The sequence below is a fragment of the Podarcis bocagei genome, assembly GCF_964188305.1.
Source record: "Podarcis bocagei genome assembly, chromosome: 7".
Classification (NCBI taxonomy): Eukaryota; Metazoa; Chordata; class Lepidosauria; order Squamata; family Lacertidae; genus Podarcis; species Podarcis bocagei.
Genome location: NC_138132.1, coordinates 82660333 through 82680109, shown reverse-complemented (window position 1 = coordinate 82680109; position 19777 = coordinate 82660333). Strand labels below are relative to the sequence as shown.

The following is a 19777-nucleotide window of genomic DNA, read 5'->3' as shown; positions in this document are numbered from 1 at the left end:
GGTTGTCTTCAAAAAAAGGGATCCTTCTCAAGGGCAGCAATGGAAGAGGATTATTGGCTGTGCAAATTTAAAGGGGCCAGGAAGGGATGCTTCGCCCATCAACCACGCGAAAGAAAGAAAGTGCTGAAAAGGGAGGTTTTATAGATATATGTATATATGTCTCTCTAAAAAATCCAGCCAAGCCTCGCAGCGCCATGAGCTTTCACTCTGCCACCTCCGGCTCAATGGTTATGCTGCTGTTGGTGACTCTGATGCCGTACCAGCCAGCCCAGTACTGGGTGTCGCTGCCTCCGTGGTGAAGGATGACGTGGCGGACTCCACGAGGGTAATCGTGAAACGTGTGCGAGACCTGGAGAGAGAGAGATGGAATAATAATAATAATAATAATAATAATTTATTATTTATACCCCGCCCATCTGGCTGAGTTTCCCCAGCCACTCTGGGCGGCTCCCAATCAAGTTTGGATTTGGATTTGATATCCCGCCTTTCACTCCCTTTTAAGGAGTCTCAAAGCGGCTAACATTCTCCTTTTCCCTTCCTCCCCCACAACAAGCACTCTGTGAGGTGAGTGGGGCTGAGAGACTTCAGAGAAGTGTGACTGGCCCAAGGTCACCCAGCGGCTGCATGTGGAGGAGCGGAGACGCGAACCCAGTTCCCCAGATTACGAGACTACCGCTCTTGACCACTACACCACAGTAGAGCATTAAATATTAAAAACTTCCCTAAACAGGGCTGCCTTCAGATGTCTTTTAAAGATAGGATAGCTGCTTATTTCCTTCACATCTGAAGGGAGGGTGTTCCACAGGGTGGGCGCCACTACCGAGAAGGCCCTCTGTCTGGTTCCCTGTAACTTGGCTTCTCATAGCGATGGAACCGCCAGAAGGCCCTTGGCGCTGGACCTCAGTGTCCGGGCAGAATAATGGAGGTGGAGACGTTCCTTCATGTATACTGGGCCAAGGCTGTTTAGGGCTTTAAAGGTCAGCACCAACACTTTGAATGGTGCTCAGAAACGTACTGGGAGCCAGTGAAGGTCTTTCAGGACCGGTGTTATGTGGTCCTGGCGGCCACTCCGAGTCACCAATCTAGCTGCAGCATTCTGGATTAATTGCAGTTTCCGGGTCACCTTCAAAGGTAGCCCCACGTAGAGCGCATTGCAGTATTCCAAGCGTGAGATAACTAGAGCATGCAGCACTCTGGCGAGACAGTCTGCGGACAGGTAGGGTCTTAGCCTGCGTACCAGATGGAGCTGGTAGACAGCCGCCCTGGACACAGAATTAACCTGCCCCTCCATGGAGAGCTGTGAGTCCAAAATGACTCCCAGGCTGCGCAGAGGAAGAGGTTTGGATGCTGCGAAGTTTCTCGGCCTGATCGCCTCGTAAGGCCACCTTCGTGGGATAAAGAAGCAAAACGTCTGAACGTTCTCCAGGTAGCCAATCGGACGTCGCAACATCAAGAACCTCGCGAGGCACAGACGTAGCAGCCCTCTGCTGATCTTTTAAGGCTGTATACCTGCTCATAGTAGACCTACCGAAGTTACCTGACCACTGCAGTCCATGGGCAAGATTACTGCAATGCGCTCTACATGGGGTTGCCCTTGGGGGTGGTTCGGAAACTCCAGCCGGTGCAGAATGCTGCGGCCAGATTGCTGATGGTTCGAGACCACATGACACCATTGTTAAAGCGTCTCCGCTGCCTGCCTGTCTACTGCCAAGCCAGGTTCAAGTTCCTTGCACTAATTTACAAAGCCTTGAACAACTTTAGGTCCTGGCTACCTCAAGCGTCCCCTGAACCCTTATCTCCCAGCTAAAGCACTGACATCCTCTGAAGGAGTGTTATTTCACAACTCACTTGACAACAAGAAAATGAGCTTTTAGTGTCATCGGCCCAGTCCTGTGGAACTCTCTGCCACTAGAGGTTCAGGCAGGTGCGCCTTTTGTGCCGACGTTTAAATGCCTGCTGAACTTTTCTATTCCTCCAGGCCTATGCAGACTTTTAAGAATACATTTTTCCAGAGTTTCCTCTGGTACCTCTGGTTACGGATTTAATTTGTTTCGGAGTGCCATGCGAAACTCCAAAAATCCGTAACTAGCGGCACAGCTTCTGCGCACACACATGGCGCGATAGAGAACTTCTGCGCATGCATGAGCGGAGAAACCTGGAAGCGTTTCCAGGTTTGCCGCAGCCATAACCCAAAGATTCCCATAACCTGGAGGTTACACAACATGAAGTACCACTGTATATGGTTTTCTATATGTTGTAAGCCACTATGATGGTTTTTTAAAAAAAACAAACGAATAGTGGTCTACAAATATATTTCTATAAATAAATCAACTGGTGTACAGTGGTGCCCCGCAAGACGGAAAACTCGCTAGACGAAAGAGTTTTCCGTTTTGGAGGTGCTTCGCAAAACGAATCTCCTATGGGCTTGCTTCGCAAGACGACAATGTCTTGCGAGTTCCTGCGGGTTTTCCCCCCTCCCCCCCTTTTTCCAAGCCGCTTATCCGCTAAGCCGATAAGCCGCTAAAAGCCGCTAATAGCGCTAATCCGTCAATGGGCTTGCTTCGCAAGACGAAAAAACCGCTAGACGAAGAGACTCTCAGAACGGATTCTTTTCGTCTTGCGAGGCACCACTGTACTTGAATATCAGTTAATGGGAATCACAGGTAGGAAGATCCCTGTTTCTGCCCTCGAACTGGCCACTTTGCAGGATGCTGTACTACACGAGCCCCACGAGGACCACAAACCGGCAAAAAACAAATGCCCACCTTGCAGTTGTGCTCTGGGGGAAGACAGAGCCATGCCAGGCCCACCCCACTGCCCCGCCCCACCCTGATGCCTTCACCTCGTGCCATGTTGCATCGCTCCACGCTTCAATGACCACGTCTTCGGGGTGAAATTCTTGCAGGACGATGTAGTCTGCGGAAAGAAGCTCCACCCGGAGCTGGTAGCGACAGCCGCAGTCGTATCGGGCGGCATACCTAGGATGCGGAACACGAGGAATAGAAGGATGTCACAAGTGGACAGGTGGGCACAGACCCCAGCTCTAACCTTGCGTCTTTGCAGCATCCAGGGCCGGATTTAGGTTTGATGAGGCCCTAAGCTACTGAAGGTAATGGGGCCCTTTCTATGTCCAGCTGTCCTTTGTCAACAACAAACTGCCAGTGTTTTTTTGTGTTGAATATATGCTATACGGTAATTTATGGACCTAAAGCCATTTGCAAATAACAAAAGATGTACATCATAGGAGCCTACACAACACAAAACACTGTTGCTGTATGTAGGTTTTATTTTATTTGTTTTTTATCTTATATTTTGGAAATGTACATCCAGGTTTTTTTTCCTTTAAATTTTTTGGGGGCCCCCAAGAGATTGGGGTCCTAAGCTAGAGCTTGTTTAGCTTATACGTAAATCTGGCACTGGAGATCGGTAGTGCGGTGTCAAATTTGGAAGTTCTGGGGCCCTTCCTCCAAGGCCACCCTACCTGCTCACAACCACACACCTGCAATTATCTTATAATTATATAATACAAGGGAATGGGACGCAGGTGGCGCTGTGGGTTAAACCACAGAGCCTAAGACTTGCTGATCAGAAGGTCGGCGGTTCGAATCCCCGCAACGGGGTGAGCTCCCTTTGCTCAGTCCCTGCTCCTGCCAACCTAGCAGTTCCAAAGCACATCTAAGTGCAAGTAGATAAATAGGTACCGCTCCAGCGGGATGGTAAACGGCGTTTCCGTGCGCTGCTCTGGTTCGCCAGAGGCGGCTTAGTCATGCTGGCCACATGACCCGGAAGCTGTACACCGGCTCCCTCGGCTAGTAAAGCGAGATGAGCGCCGCAACCCCAGAGTCGGTAACAACTGGACCTAATGGTCAGGGGTCCCTTTATCTTTATCTTTACCTTTACCTTTAATAATGAGGGATGCATTGCAACTATCAGGGCAGATCTCCACAAGTTGCCTGGATCTACTACTTTCACGGGCAAATGATTTGGAGTGCTGCACTATCAATTTTCAAGGTGACTTTAGAAGTTGCACTGTACGTCATAAAAGCTTGCACACCATACCCTTGAAACCTTGCATTTCAGTGCTCCTAAATGCTGAGCTTTTTTTCTTTTGTACATTTATTTATTTTCCACAGTTACATTTCCACAATTAAAAACAAAAGTTAACTCACGTTTCTACCAGATCTGGATTTATACAGATACATTTTCATGAACCTTCTCTTTGAGATTCTAGACTTCCCTGCATACCCTCTTCTGGCTCCTTATATAAACAAAATTCTGCTGCATTTCCATACTTAGGTAAAGGGAAAAGGGACCCCTGACCATTAGGTCCAGTCGTGGCCGAATCTGGGGTTGCAGCGCTCATCTCGCTTTATTGGCCGAGAGAGCCGGCGTACAGCTTCCAGTTCATGTGGTCAGCATGACTAAGCCGCTTCTGGTGAACTAGAGCAGGCACGGAAACGCCCTTTACCTTCCTGCTGGAGCGGTACCTATTTATCTACTTGCAGTTTGACGTGATTTCAAACTGCTAGGTTGGCAGGAGCAGGGACTGAGCAAAGGGAGCTCACCCCGTCGCGGGGATTCGAACTGCTGACCTTCTGATCGGCAAGTCCTAGGCTCTGTGGTTTAACCCACAGCGCCACCCGCGTCCCATTTCCATACTTACACTTATCCAATTATTATTTCCCTTAATTTTATCTAATCTTCTACTAGTTGCAAGTGTTCACTTAAAATCCTGCCACTGTATCAACCTGTTTACAGTTTATAGCTTGTTTATAGCTTTGAAGCACACAGAACAACTCGTTTCCCACATGCCTTCTCCAGAGGGACCATGGGAGCCCGTTCTCAGTGGCCGACTTGCCTCTTTTCACTCCAATTGGCTCCCGTTGGCACAAAGGGTTAGAAGACTCCTTCTCAGTGGCTAAAAAGCTCCACTTTTGTGCAGATTGGTCAGCTCTGGGATGCTGGAGGCAGAGACCCCACTGCAGAAATAGTATCTAGACCCAGGGCCACTACCCCATTGGAGGAGATTAACGGTGAACATACCTTTGCAAATAGTTACCCCTGCAAGGAATTAAGTGTGCCTCATTCTATAGCAAATAAAGTGGGCTTTCATTGCTGTTACCCCTTCCTCCGGTTTTTGTGCCCTCCTTTCTCTGAGTTCTCTCCTCCCGCCCACCCCAATTTACTTACCAATCCTTCACCACAATAACTGGCTTGACCTCGTCCATCAGCTCATCCCAGTAGCCATGATTCTTTAAGGTAACAAGCTGGTTTTTGAGGCAGAGCCTGCAAAGGCACATTGGAGGTGTTCAAAGGTACCAGTGGTTCAAAAGGGGGGGGGGCAGGGAGTGCGTGTGGCAGGGAGGAGAGGTTTGCAACAAGCAAACAAACACCTTCAGAGTCACTTTCTTGAGAGGGAGGGAGACCACACCCCTGAGATTCCCGTTGGGCCATTTTGATCTCTTCTCCATGGGGCCATAATAATAATAATAATAATAATAATAATAATAATAATAATAATAATATTTGTACCCTGCCCATCTGGCTGGGTTTCCCCAGCCACTCTGGGCGGCTTCCAGCAAAGATTAAAAATACATCAAAATGTCGCACATTAAAAACTTCCCTTCAGATGTCTTCTAAATGTCAGGTAGTTGTATCTCTTCGACATCTGATGGGAGCGCGTTCTACAGGGCGGGTGCCACCACCGAGAAGACCCTCTGCCTGGTTCCCTGTAACCTCACTTCTCTCAGGGAGGGAACTGCCAGGAGGCCCTCGGCGCTGGACCTCAGTGTCCGGGCAGAACGATGGGGGTAGAGACGCTCCTTCAGGTAGACTGGGCTGAGGCTGTATGCCAATGCTTTTCTTGTAGGGGGAAAAAGTGCCGGTATTCACCAGCCAGTGGGGCAGTGCATGGGGGAGGGGCGTAGCCTAACCCCAAGGCTGGACAGTGAGGGCGGGTTAGCTGCTTGGTGCTCCTGCCCATGTGAAGAGGCCTCCCCTGCCTGGCTTTGGGAAGGAGGCAGCAGGGCTCCAAAATCCTGTCAGAGCATCGTGCTTCCTTCCCAAAGCTGGGCAAGCGCTTCCCCAGGCTTGGGGAAGTATGTGCAATACTCTGACAGGATTTTGGAGCCCTCCAGTCTCGCCCACAAAAGGTGGCACTACTGCACACCGCCAGAGAAAAAGCTCTTGGAAACAGCTAAGGATTTTCTCTGCATGGTGTCTTCCGGAGCTGAGCCGAAGCACTGGAAACAGCCTCCGGGACTGGAAAGTCTCAGCACAAATTTAATAATAATAATACATTTTTTATTTATACCCCGCCCTTCCCAGTTCAAAAACCAGGCTCAGGGCAGCTAACAACAAATTTAAAACACTTAATTGTAAAAACAGCATAAAATACAATATAAAAACATGAATAACAATAAAATTGAAAATTCAGAAATCAATTTAGGGGAAATAAGCGTTAGATAATCCCCAGGGCTAGCTGGGCCCTACTTGGGCCAGCAAGGAGGCCGGAGGAGAATTAGCTGTGGGGTCTCAGAGCGGGTGATCTTCATAAAAGGGGAGGGGGAGGGAAGAAAAGGGAAATAAAAGATCAGGCTGAAATCAAATTAAATTTAAGGGGGGACAGAAGGACTAATGGGGCAAACAAACGCGTCAACCCAATTTTACGGGAGGAATGAGGAAGCTGCGTCGCTCTGCGACACAATTCTCATCATCTCCAGTCATCAGCTCTGCTGGCTGAGGGGGGGAGGTCTAAAATATCCTGAAGGCCACAAGTTCACCATATTTGAACCGTTACTTGTCTTTGCTGCCCCTAGCTAACACCGTCAGAACTCCGCTTCCTTTTAATGCTGAGCTGGAGAAGCTCCAGATGTTGTATGACAACATCTCCCATTATCTCATGCTGATTGGGGCTGATGGGAGTCCTGGATGGCTACAGGTTCCTCATCCCTGAACTCCATCACTTGCCTTTACTGCCCCTGGCTACCACCGTAACTGTCAGTTTGCATTTCTTAGTGCAAAAAGCATCGCTCTGATATGTAGAGATCTTTCCTATTCTACTTATTCTGGAAGCTTTGTAGTGAACAGGTGGGATTGCTATGAGGAATTATAACAAATATAGAGTAAACCATCTGTGTCAGCAATGACAGCATTGCGTTGACTGGGTTTAAACTATTTTGATATGATTCTTGATCAATCCACACCTCTGCATCCCTGTTCCATTTCTCTTGCTTGACAAGGCAGGTACACTGCCAGTTGCTTTGCCAGGCATGCCTCCTGGGCCATAAAGAAAGTGGGCAAGTTTCTTTGGTGCAGCTTTTCTGATATGTTAATCTTAGGATGTTAATCTTAGGGAAGGTGATAATGATCGCTGTTTTCCTGGCCATCCTTCTTATCAAGTGTATTGCTTGTTCATGACCTCAGGGGTTGCCAAATGCACTCCTTTGTAGTTCTGTTTTGTTTACCCCAAAAATACGTGTGCTTAATTAGTTTTGGTAGTTTAACTTTGTCCCCACTTGGGGTTTGTTGAAATGCTCAGAAGATATCTGATTGGTTCTTACGAACACTCTGTAAAAAGTTCTTTTGTGAATAAAACGACCTGGGCTAGAGGGTGGAGACAGAGATTCTTATACGCACCCTTCCCAGAGTCTTGCTGGTTCAAGCCTCTGTGTGTAGAAGAAGAAAAGTTTGGATTTGATATCCCGCTTTATCACTACCCGAAGGAGTCTCAAAGCGGCTAACATTCTCCTTTCCCTTCCTCCCCCACAACAAACACTCTGTGAGGTGAGTGGGGCTGAGAGACTTCAAAGAAGCGTGACTGGCCCAATGTCACCCAGCAGCTGCATGTGGAGGAGCGGAGACGCGAACCCGGTTCCCCAGATTGCAAGACTACTGCTCTTAACCACTACACCACACTGGCTCTCTTTCTTATTAATCAGAGTTCAATCCTTCCTTTGCTTTGGGGACGCTTCAAGCTTCTCCGTGTGACAGAAACAAGCAGAAGGTTCATGATCTTTGGGTTATTCCTTCCGAGAAGCTGAGTACAGCTGGCTTAAACTGGTTCTGTTATCACTTTCAGTCAAGGTCATGCTCTCTATAAAAGTAGGGCCAGAAGGAGGCTGGGTTTCACTTCCTATTCCTATCTCTTTTCCTTCTGGTGTGGTGTTCTGCACATAGTATGCTTAGTGTTAAGGTTTAGACTTATTCTAAGTTATTGTAAGTTTAAGTTACTTCTGCTGCAACTGGATTTCTTATGGACAGTGCCAATCCTGTATGTATTTTATTTGTGACCATTATGCTCATTTGCCTTCAGCAGCAGTAAAGCTCTGCTGGATGAAATACAATTGCCTCTGGTCTATTTTTTGGGAATCTTGCAACGTTTAAGTTTTTACTTTGCTAACTATGTCGGAGTTCTGCTCTGGATCAATATTGAGTAGAATTCCATGACAATAACCACTCTGCCTTCTTTTAACTGAAATAAAAAATTAAGGTCTTATGTATATAATAAAGGTTCATAAATGTACCAAGCAAACACGTACATAAATATATAAACCACATGTCTGAAGCTGCACAGGAGAACAGCCATGTTGCCATTTTGACTCCCAAACTGGCCAGGTGTTTTTTTCTGCAAAGTCAAATGGAAAAGCCTCCCCGTTGTCTTTTCCTTCGCAAATCCTGTCTTATCTGTATATGAATAGGGTGAGCCTGTGATCTGACTCAGGAACTAAGTATTTATCATTACAAAAGATTGGCCAGGCTCCCCAGGGAATCAATCCAGTAAGCATTAACAGGTAATCTGCCAGACAGGAGATAAACAACGACAGGAGGTAAACAAAGCACTCAGATTTCTGCTGTAGACCTCCCTTTCCGTGATGTAGGTATGATGTATCTGGGGGGTGGTCTTAAGCTACGCCCCTTCTGTGATGTATGTATGATGTTTCTGGGGGTGGTCTTGGACTCCAAGGGGGGCAATTTAAAATGTCTATATAAGGGGGGGGACACCTTTGTTCAGGGTCCTCCTCCTTTCCTGCGTGTGGTGAGTGAGGACCCTGTTGCAACTGTTCAATAAAGATCAGGCTTACAAGCCGCTTTGCTTCTCAATATTCTCTGGTTGGCCTCTGTTCTTTCCTCTGACCGATGGAGAACCTACAAAGGACTCTATAAGGGCTCTTGTGTCCCCCGTGAGGGAATAAGGGCAGATTTTTGTTTATTACATAACACAGAGATGAGGGACCTGTGGCCCTCTAGGTGTTGCTGGACTCCGACTCCCATCATCCTGGAGCATGGCTACTAGAAGCCCAACAACTTCTCAAAGCCGCAGATTCCCCACCAACATCTGACAGGCAGCCACGATGACCCTACCTCCTGCTCTCTTTGGCAACCAGACAATGAGGCCAATCTGATCTCACCTTTCAGCATGGGTTACTTCCAATACTAGTCCTACTCCGAGTAGACCCACTGCAGTCAAGGGACATGACTGACTATGGTCCATTTCCCCCCTCAATGGGTCAATTCTCGAATGGAACATTGTCGGTATCTGGATGAAAACCCTAAGAATCTCATTTCATTTTAAAAATAAATAAAAAATGGAAGTTACTAGTCCTTAAGACTGATTTAGGTCCAGGAATTTCAGCTGGCCTGTCTCTCAGTAGGACTTGGCTGGAGACAACCCAGAGGGTGGCATCTGGGTGCAAACTGGCATACCCGAAAAGGAAGAAGTTTGTCAGGTACAACGCTAAGATCTTTCACGTAAGATCCACAATCCTCACCCGTAAGATGTCACGAAGTATTTGCGGACGTGCGGGTCAGGAAATTCCCTCCCATGGTTTCCAGGAAGGTCCTCAATCTTCCACTCGTCCCCTCCATTCTGTTCAATTTTCCAGGAGTTGAAGCCCGCTGTAGGGGAAAGCAGAAAGAGAAGATATAATGAAAGCAGAGGACACCATCACTGTCCAATTGGCAGTGACCTTTTCCAAGTCCCTTGACAAGTACACAGAGCTGAAGGAGGAAACTGAAAGAGAGGCACTCATTTCCACTTCCTCTTTCAGCTGGATGTGCTTTTCAAGGCTCTGAATTTCTCTGACCGCTCTTGGCATTTTACCAGATCCTTCCATAGCTCAGTCGGCAGAGCATGAGACGCTTTAACCTCAGGGTTGTGAGCCCCACGTGGGGCGAAAGATTCCCTCATTGCAGCGGGTGTAACTAGATAACCCTTGTGGTCCATAGCTGTCAACTTTCAGATTTGAAAATAAGGGATCAGCAGCCTCGAAAATAAGGGATCAGCAGCCTCACGTGTCCCGGGGACAGTCTACGGGATATCTAGCAATCTGGGATAGCAGCGGGAAGCAGCGCTGGAATAAGGGAATTTCCCACAGAAAAAGGGAATGTTGACAGCTATGTCGTGGTCCCTTCCAAGTCTACCATTCTATGATTCCATGACAGTGATCACTACAGCTGTTCTTTTCTCTTTATTTTTCGCCCATTGTTTTTTATTGAGTTTCAAAGGTTTTCAACAATCTGACACCGTGACAGAAACCAGAGCGCACGGAAACGCTGTTTACCTTCCCACCAAAGTGGTACCTATTTATCTACTTGCACTGGGATGATTTTGAACTGCTAGGTTGGCAGGAGCTGGGACAGAGCAACAGGAGCTCGCTCCGTCGTGGGGATTTGAACCGCCGATCTTCTGTTCGGCAGGTCAGGAAGCAGGGAGGGCGAAGGGTGTGGCTTGTGGAGAAGGGGGCGTGGCTCACAAAATTCCTGAGGGCCAGACAGAAAGGCCTCGAGGGCCGCATCCCATCCTCCAGACTTTTGAGGCCCAGCTCAACGCCACCCGCACCCCACCAACGTTTGAAGGAAGGGTGCTCTAAATCAGCTCGAAATCTGAGCCAAATAATAATAATAATAATAATAATAATAATAATTTATTTATACCCTGCCCATCTGGCTGGGTTTCCCCAGCCACTCTGGGCGGCTTCCAACAAAACACTAAAATACAACAACCTTTTAAACATTAAAAGCTTCCCTAAACAGGGCTGCCTTCAGATGCCTTCTAAAAGTTTGGTAGTTATTTTTCTCTTTGACATCTGATGGGAGGGTGTTCCACGGGGCAGGTGCCACTACCAAAAAGGCCCTCTGCCTGGTTCCCTGTAACTTAGCTTCTTGTAGTGAGGGAACCGGCAGAAGTCCCTCAGAGCTGGACCTCAGTGTCTGGGTAGAACGATGGAGGTGGAGACGCTCCTTCAGGTATACTGGACCGAGGCCATTTAGGGCTTTAAAGGTCAGCACCAACACTTTGAATTGTGCTCGGAAACATACTGGGAGCCAGTGTAGGTCTTTCAAGACCGGTGTTATATGGTCTCGGTGGCCACTCCCAGTCACCAGTCTTGCTGCCGTATTCTGGATTAGTTGTAGTTTGCGGGTCACCTTCAAATGTAGCCCCACATAGAGTGCACTGCAGTAGTTCAAGTGGGCGATAAACAGAGCATGCACTACTCTGGCGAGACAGTCTGCGGACAGGGAGGGTCTCAGCCTACATACCAGATGGAGCTGGTAAACAGCTGCCCTGGACACAGAATTGACCTGCGCCTCCATGGACAGCTGTGAGTCAAGAATGACTCCCAGGCTGCGCACCTGGTCCTTCAGGGGCACAGTTACCCCATTCAGGACCAGGGAGTCCTCCACACCCACCCGTCTGCCTCCTGTCCCCCCAAAACAGTACTTCTGTCTTGACAAGACAAGAACAAACCTTCGGCACAAGGGTTCTGAATTAAGTTCTTCCGCAGGGTGGAGAGGAAGTAGAATATCCTCCAGTCGGGAACATTCCTATCCGGCGCATGGGGGTGGAACCCTTCAAGGTGACACTTTCGCTTCCACAGCGAAGGGAGGTCCACCAAGTCGCGCCACAGCGAGCAAACGAGGCGGCAGCGAAGAACCAGCTCCCTGGCGGGGAGCAGGCACAGCACATCGATCAGGATGTCTTCCGGCAACTCTCCGATGTTCACCATCTTACTCTGGGGTGTTCTCAGCTGTCTGCAAAAAAGGGGAAAAAATAATAAATCGGTAAAAGAGCTGTTGAGGGAAGGGCCACATTTATTTATTTATTTTTGAAATATTTTTTCTTTGAATATACAGTGGTGCCCCGCAAGACGAATGCCTTGCAAGACGGAAAACTCGCTAGACGAAAGAGTTTTCCGTTTTGGAGGTGCTTCGCAAAACGAATTTCCTATGGGCTTGCTTCGCAAGACGACAATGCCCTGTGAGTTCCTGCTGGTTCCCCCCCTTTCCCCCCCTTTTTCTAAGCCGCTAAACCGCTTATCAGCTGATCCGATCAGCAGATAATCCACTAAAAGCCGCTAAAAGCCGCTAATAGCGCTAATCCGCTAATCCGTCAATGGGCTTGCTTCGCAAGACGAAAAAACCGCTAGACGAAGAGAATCACAGAACGGATTCTTTTCGTCTTGCGAGGCACCACTGTAAAATCATAACATACACATACAACCATACACATCAACGATTAAAAGATTCCTCTGAATCTCTGGACTTCACCTCCATGGGCCATATTATTTAACATTTCCTACTGCATCTTTTTCAATAGTCCCACGTTTTAAAGAACTCCATAGTACTTGCTAGGTTACAAGTGTTATCGCAATTCTGCTAATGTTTTCACCTGCTTGCAGTGGACTCCAAGATAAATTATACGTTTCCCCCATTCTTTGTTGAAGTTTTGGTCTTCTTGGTTCCTGAGCTTTCTGGTCAAGCTTTGCCATTTCAGCATAGTACACAACAACAGTTTAATTTGCCATTCTTCTCTATTAGCCATCCCTGGGCTAATAGCATCTGTGCGTCTGTCGTTGCATACATAAAGAGTATTTTCTGCTCCCTTGGGATATCAGCACCTACAAATCCTAATAGAAAAGCCTCTGGCTTTTTAAAAATTAAAGTTAATTTAAACAGCTATCCCCTACTACTCCTACTCAGAGTAAAGGTAAAGAGACCACTGACCATTAGGTCCAGTCGTGGCCGACTCTGGGGTTGCAGTGCTCATCTTGTTTTATTGGCCGAGGGAGCCGGCGTACAGCTTCCAGGTCATGTGGCCAGCATGACTGAGCCGCTTCTGGTGAACCAGAGCAGCACATGGAAACACTGTTTACCTTCCCGCTGAAGTGGTACCTATTTATCTACTTGCACTTTGACGTGCTTTTGAACTGCTAGATTGGCAGGAGCAGGGACTGAGCAACGGGAGCTCACCCCGTCATGGGGATTCGAACCACCGACCTTCTGATCGGCAAGTCCTAGGCTCTTGGTTTAACCCACAGCGCCACCCACGTCCCCCTACTCAGAGTAGACCCATTGAAATGACTGGATATGCCTGAGGTCCAATGGGTCTACTCTGTGAGTAAAAGTGAGTTGAATACAACCCGTATTGTACAATAATAATTTTAAGCAAACAATAAAACATTGCAAAAAATAAATAAATCCTGGCATAGGGTTAGCATGAAATAATTTATAGACTGCTCCCCCCATCCCTGGTGTTTCAGAAGTGTATTGGTCTCAGCACCTGAACAGAACCTCCATACTCCAAGGCAATATATCTGACACTGTGTTCGGTCAAGAGGGAAGCAGGCCATCTCCTTCATGCCTTCATGCCTTGATGAAGGCTTCTGTGGAAAGCAGATTGTCGAAACTAGAGAAAAGTGTCCCCCCCCCACTAGCTCTTATTATAGCTGATCTGAACCTCCATTTGTCAAGGCAGTATACCTCAGAGGATCATATGGGGGTGGAGTAGGAACAGCAGGGAAGGCCCTGCTTTCTTGAGAACTTCCTTAGAAGCTTCTACCCGGTTGTCACTGGAAACAGAATTATGGGCTAAATGGATTTTTGGAGCCTCCGCAAACCGAGAGTGTCTATCTGAGTGTCAAAATCTGTGGGAAATCTGCTGGGGGGGGGGGCAGCGCCTGCTCTCCTACTATGCCTGGCAGTTCCCCAACCGTTCTGACAAAATTTCATGGCATAAAAATGGAATTTCCAGGTTCGTTCTTGACACCATTTTGCCACCCTCACCATCTGCTTGAAGGATAAAACTGATGGCTATTCACAAAAAGAAGTCTGGCATAGTGGTTAGAGGGCCTGGAAGAGACCAGGGTTCAAACTGCAATTCAGTCATTAAACTCAGCCCTAACCTCCCTCACAGGGATGTTGTGAGGAAAAAATGATGGGATTGGCAGGGAACCTTGGAAGAAAGGTGGGATATAAATAATAACAGCAATATTTGTAATATGAATTCATTACCATTACTGTTGTCGTTATATTTTATAACCCGCCTTCTTTCCAGACCAGGACTGAAAGCTGCTTACAAAAATTATAATAACAGAGATTAAAAACCTAAAAGCTGAGAACATATAAAAGGTAATCATAGTCATTAAGCCACTAATAGAATTGAAACAATATTTTAAAAAATATTAATATACAGATAATAAATAAAGCCCTGCAGTATTTAAAAGCCCTTTCTTTAAAAATAAAAATAAATAAATCAGTTCCCGAAGGCCTGTTGGAATAAACCAATCTTTATTTAGCGGTTTTAATACCTATCTATCTCTATGCATATGAAGGCTGTTATCAGAGCTGTGAAAGCAGCCCCTATAACTTCTGCCCCAACGAAACAGAAAGGACTAACAACAGGAGTTCCAGTTCCTGATTTATGTAACTCATTTTTCATTTTGGGTGTGGCTTTAAAGGTTAAAAGCATCCCAATGCCATGACAGCCACATGGTTTGGGAGAGGGAGTGTTATGCCAGTTCAGCAATTTAATTCATTGTTAATAAACTACAGACTCCAACGGCGTTTGGTGTTTGTGTATGACAGAGAGAGAGAGAAGAGAAGAAGAGCAGGTTTATACAACAACCCTGTAGTGTGTGCCCCACTGTAGCCTTATGAGGCTTTGCCCTCGGGTGGGGAAAATATTGCGCCTGGGAAAGGGAAGTGGGAGTCAACAGACACTCAAGGAATAGTTTCGGAGAAAAGGCTTTTATTTCTACCATCCATGAACTGGTAAAAGGAGCAAGTGTGATAGTCCACAAAAAGCATGCATGAGTTCACAGTGATGTGCACAAACATATATACCCCTTCCAGTTCCCTCCTCCTTTCTCCTCCCTCAGGAGTCCTGCCCATGTTGAGGTTCCTGAGCATGTACAGAAAGCTGTCTTGGGACTATTGTGGACTCTTGGCACCCTTCCCAGGGGGGGAATGTGAGCGGTTCAGCAGGTCCAAAGATGTTGCAACTAGAGTGAGATAAAAGTCAGTCTCAGGCCTGCTCTGACAGAGTCTATTCATTAGCTTTTTGAAGCATTCTTGTACTGATAAAAAGGAACGGTTTGCCCTTGCCACAGCATCTTGTGAGAAGAGAAGAGCAGAGAAAAGCTGTTTTGGATTTTTTAGAAGACAAAAGGAATTTTGAACAGTTTCGAGGCCTGGTTGGGGGGGGGAATTCACAAACAGTTTTAGGGTTTTTGGGGTGATCCTAACTGTTCCCCTACATTCCCCCCTCTTTGTTTTTGGACAGCCTTCTGGAAGGCTCGTCCCAAAATGGGCCACTATCCTTTCCACTGAGGCCACTGATGCTTGCCCCAAGTTTTGGGAGCTGGGAGCTGGGAGCTGCCTGCAACTGTTGCTAGGTCAGCTGAACGTCTCCTTTGACGGGTGCAGTGGCTATCGGGTCAGGAAGCAAACCCCATGCTTGCCACATGTTCTCGTTCTTGAGCAGATACCTCCCCCTTCTGAAGCCAGAAAAAGTTCCTGGCGTGGACTCAGGTGTAACGGTTTGGGCTGGGAAGGTTTGGGCAGATTGTCACTGGCTCTCTTTGATTTATTGACACAAAGCCAGCCAGTAATTCGGTGATGGAATGATTGAGGCTGTAACTGATGATTCATTCCAAGGCACAGTGAGGAGCGCCAGTCCCCTCAGAGCATCTACAGGTGCCAAAGTGCAGACGGTGCTAATCTGTGCCATATTAACATGAAGGTGCCTATGCAATAACCCTGTCATGTAAAGGTAAAGGGACCCCTGACCATTAGGTCCAGTCGTGACTGACTCTAGGGTTGCGGCGCTCATCTCGCTTTAATGGCCAAGGGAGCCGGCGTACAGCTTCCGGGTCATGTGGCCAGCATGACTAAGCCGCTTCTGGCCAACCAGAGCAGAGCACGGAAACGCCGTTTACCTTCCCACCAGAGTGGTACCTATTTATCTACTTGCACTTCGAACCCCGGGGGTTAAACCACAGAGCCTAGAACTTGCCGATCAGAAGGTCAACGGTTCGAATCCCCCCTACGAGGTGAGCTCCCATTGCTTGGTCCCTGCTCCTGCAAGCCTAGCAGTTTGAAAGCACGTCAAAGTGCAAGTAGATAAATAGGTACCACTCCGGTGGGAAGGTAAATGGTGTTTCCGTGTCCTGCTCTGGTTCGCCAGAAGCGGCTTAGTCATGCTAGCCACATGACCCGAAGCTGAACGCTGGCTCCCTCGGCCAAAAAAGCGAGATGAGCGACGCAACCCCAGAGTCGGCCGCGACTGGACCTAATGGTCAGGGGTCCCTTAACCTTTATAGCCTACATATAGTAGGGGGTATTTAAAATGAGAGTCATCATAGCATCCTTTTCGAAATATGACAACTGTTTGTGCCATTCTAAATTATTTGAATGGTCTCTTGCGCAACAAACCTGCTTCCCAAAAAGATCGGGGGTTTTTTTTGCAAGGAGGAAAGCGATAAGATAAGAAAATAAAATTGAATGTGTGGACGCAACACTTGCTTTGATGCAACATCAATACAGTGGTACCTCAGGTTAAGAACTTAATTCATTCCGGAGGTCCGTTCTTAACCTGAAACTGTTCTTAACCTGAAGCACCACTTTAGCTAATGGGGCCTCCTCCTGCTGCCGTGCCGCCGGAGCACGGTGTCTGTTCTCATCCTGAAGCAAAGTTCTTAACCTGAAGCACTATTTCTGGGTTAGCGGAGTCTGTAATCTGAAGTGTATGTAACCCGAGGTACCACTGTATCACCTCCCTGCAAGCAAATCAGCCCATTTTGTCTAATCTCTTTTTGCAATCAAATCAAGGCAAAGCCAGAGAGAAATGCCCCATGCCTTCGGGCAACTCTTGAGGCGTGGTCCAGTTCCCATTTCCGATTTCTGAGCAAACGAAACTCGCCACAGCCTTGCGGAGCAAACCTGACCTTTTTACGCGGCGAAGAAAACCAAAATACGGCCAATTTTCAGCACCGCTGTTTATTATTCAACACTTTAAAAACAAACAAACAAGCTTTTTATCACAAATCTGGAAGTATACTTTATAATCGGATAACGCTCATATTCTTTACCCGGACTTTTTGTTTTAACCCATCTGCAACTGTTCTGTTTTAGATACATCGTAAAGTGAAACAAAAATAATAATATTTCGCTTGGTTATTTAATGTAAAAACATGGGATCAGCCCAGTATCCTGTTCTCACTGTGGTCAACCACCTGCCCCAACCGGCTGCTCAAAAGCAAGACCCCCAAAAGCAGCAACAACCCCCCCCCGACCCCTGCCCCAAAACTACACACAGAAGCATCAAGATCTCTCTCTCTCTCCCCCCCCCCCCTTGTAGTACTGCCTCTATGCTGGTATCGGTAAGCTTTGCATGGATTAAGGGGAGATATTTTTTTTTTGCGGAATGCACCCGGGAGAGGGGGTTGTCCACCGACTCAATCCTACAGACCGCTCTTGCGTTCTCACGTGCAAAAAACTCGCGCAAAAACAAAAACAACTGGATTTTTACCTTTCCAGCGGAGCAATGGGAAAGGAGTCTCTGCCCCGAGCAGCACCCAGTTGCAAAAACGGAGAGAATGCAAAAAATGTGGGGAGGGGAGAAAGGGAGAAACAGAAAGTATCCAGGAGGAAATATTAAAATGACAAGCCGGGGGAAGTCCCGCCCGGTGCTTCTCCTCCACCAACCAAGCGGCCTCTGCTTCTGCTCCCAGAAGAAGGGAAATCCCAGGCGCCACACAGAGCTGAGAAAAGGTTAGAGTAGTGCCACTGTCGTCAGTCACCAGTTGGGGATTTCCAGGTTCGCTTCAAGGAAGCCATTCAGTTCCGTTTGCTGTCTCAACCCGAGCCTCCTGTCGTTGCAATTTTAAAATATTTTTTTTGAGGTGGTCTTTATGTTAACGTTTTAAAATGGGAATGCTTCTGTTAAGTTGTGGCATTTCAGCTACGGATCTTTATTTTGACAGTACAGTGGTACCTCGGGTTACATATGCTTCAGGTTACAGACTCCACTAACCCAGAAATAGTACCTCGGGTTAAGAACTTTGCTTCAGGATGAGAACAGAAATCGTGCTTCGGCGGCGCGGCGACAGCAGGAGGCCCCATTAGCTAAAGTGGTACCTCACGTTAAGAACAATTTCAGGTTAAGACCTGACCTCCAGAACGAATTAAGTTCTTAACCCGAGGTACCACTGTATTTGAGGCCTTAAAATTCTTACAACAGTATCCACCCCTAACAAGGAATTGCAACTTGAGGAACTTCAGTTCATGCATAGAACAGTGGTACCTCGGGTTACATACGCTTCAGGTTACACACTCTGCTAACCCAGAAATAGTGCTTCAGGTTAAGAACTTTGCTTCAGGATGAGAACAGAAATCGTGCTCCGGTGGCGCGGCAGCAGCAGGAGGCCCCATTAGCTAAAGTGGTGCTTCAGGTTAAGAAGAGTTTCAGGTTAAGAACGGACCTCCGGAAAGAATTAAGTACGTAAACTGAGGTACCACTGTACTGAGGCTTCTGTCCCATATCTATCTCACACTTAACATCACAGTGCTGGCTACAATAGAAAAGGATGCTGGGGTTAGGCCTGCAGGAAGGCTGGAGGGAGAACAGGAAGAGAGGCGCTCGTGGACATTGCAAGGAGCAGACCAGAAGAGCGAGGGGCAGTTTGCCCACAAGCTAAACAGATACAGGACACAGGCAGGAAAGTCAAGCAGGGTTTGGGTTGGAACATCCGGCGGCTATTTCAAATCACTGGAACCAGGATGTGTCTCAGCAAGCTCATGTGAACAACACGTAAGCAGAGATGAGCTCGTGGTGAGAAAGGACTATTGATTTATGGTGTGCAGGTCCAACTTACATGGGGAGAAAGACGGCAAGTGAGTGAGCCAATGGGGGGCTGAATTTCAGGCACCCCCACACCCCCCAAATTCTGTCAGATCCAGCTGGGTTGGCTGGAAGTAGTAGAGCATGGATAGGCTAACTAAGGCCCAGGGGCCGGATCCGGCCCAATCACCTTTTAAATCCAGCCCGCAGACAGTCTGGGAATCAGCGTGTTTTTACATGAGTAGAATGTGTCCTTTTATTTAAAAGGCATCTCTGGTTTATTTGTGGGGCATAGGAATTCGTTCATCCCCCCCTATAGTCCGGCCCCCCACAAGGTCTGAGGGACAGTGGACCAGCCCCCTGCTGAAAAAGCTTGCTGACCCCTGCAGTAGAGCTTCTGCTCTGTTCATTGCTGCCTAGAAGAGGAAATTTTCACTTTTAGATAGGTAAGCTGTCAGGATATGTGCACCACCCAAGAAGTTTAGGATCTTCTACTGGAGTTGAACTGTGTATCTGTTGTGAATATGTGTTTATACCCATAACCTTACACCCACAATAACTTCACACCCCAGAGGATTACAGGTTAGTTTATTACTTGGGATAAAAGTGACAAGACTGCATGCATGCTTTTTCCAAGCAGAAGGGTCACAATATAAG

The 19777-nt window shown here is 47.4% G+C and overlaps 1 protein-coding gene across 2 annotated transcripts; it reads right to left on the bottom strand.

Moving 5' to 3' along the window:
* Nucleotides 1-121: 121 nt before the first annotated feature.
* LOC308591999 (F-box only protein 6-like) lies at nt 122-17967 on the bottom strand. 2 transcript variants are annotated; one of them, XM_081203247.1, is made up of 6 exons: nt 17810-17967; nt 11750-12033; nt 9771-9897; nt 5191-5286; nt 2843-2978; nt 122-349 (listed from the first exon to the last, which is right to left on the bottom strand). In XM_081203247.1, exons 2-6 carry the CDS (start codon nt 12006-12008, stop codon nt 203-205), a joined length of 765 nt encoding a protein of 254 aa, XP_081059373.1. In that variant the 5' UTR covers nt 12009-12033; nt 17810-17967; the 3' UTR covers nt 122-202. The 2 variants fall into 2 exon arrangements, with proteins under 2 accessions (XP_081059373.1, XP_081059374.1); XM_081203248.1 differs by lacking the exon at nt 17810-17967 and adding an exon at nt 13762-13830.
* Between the last annotated feature and the right edge of the window lie 1810 nt (nt 17968-19777).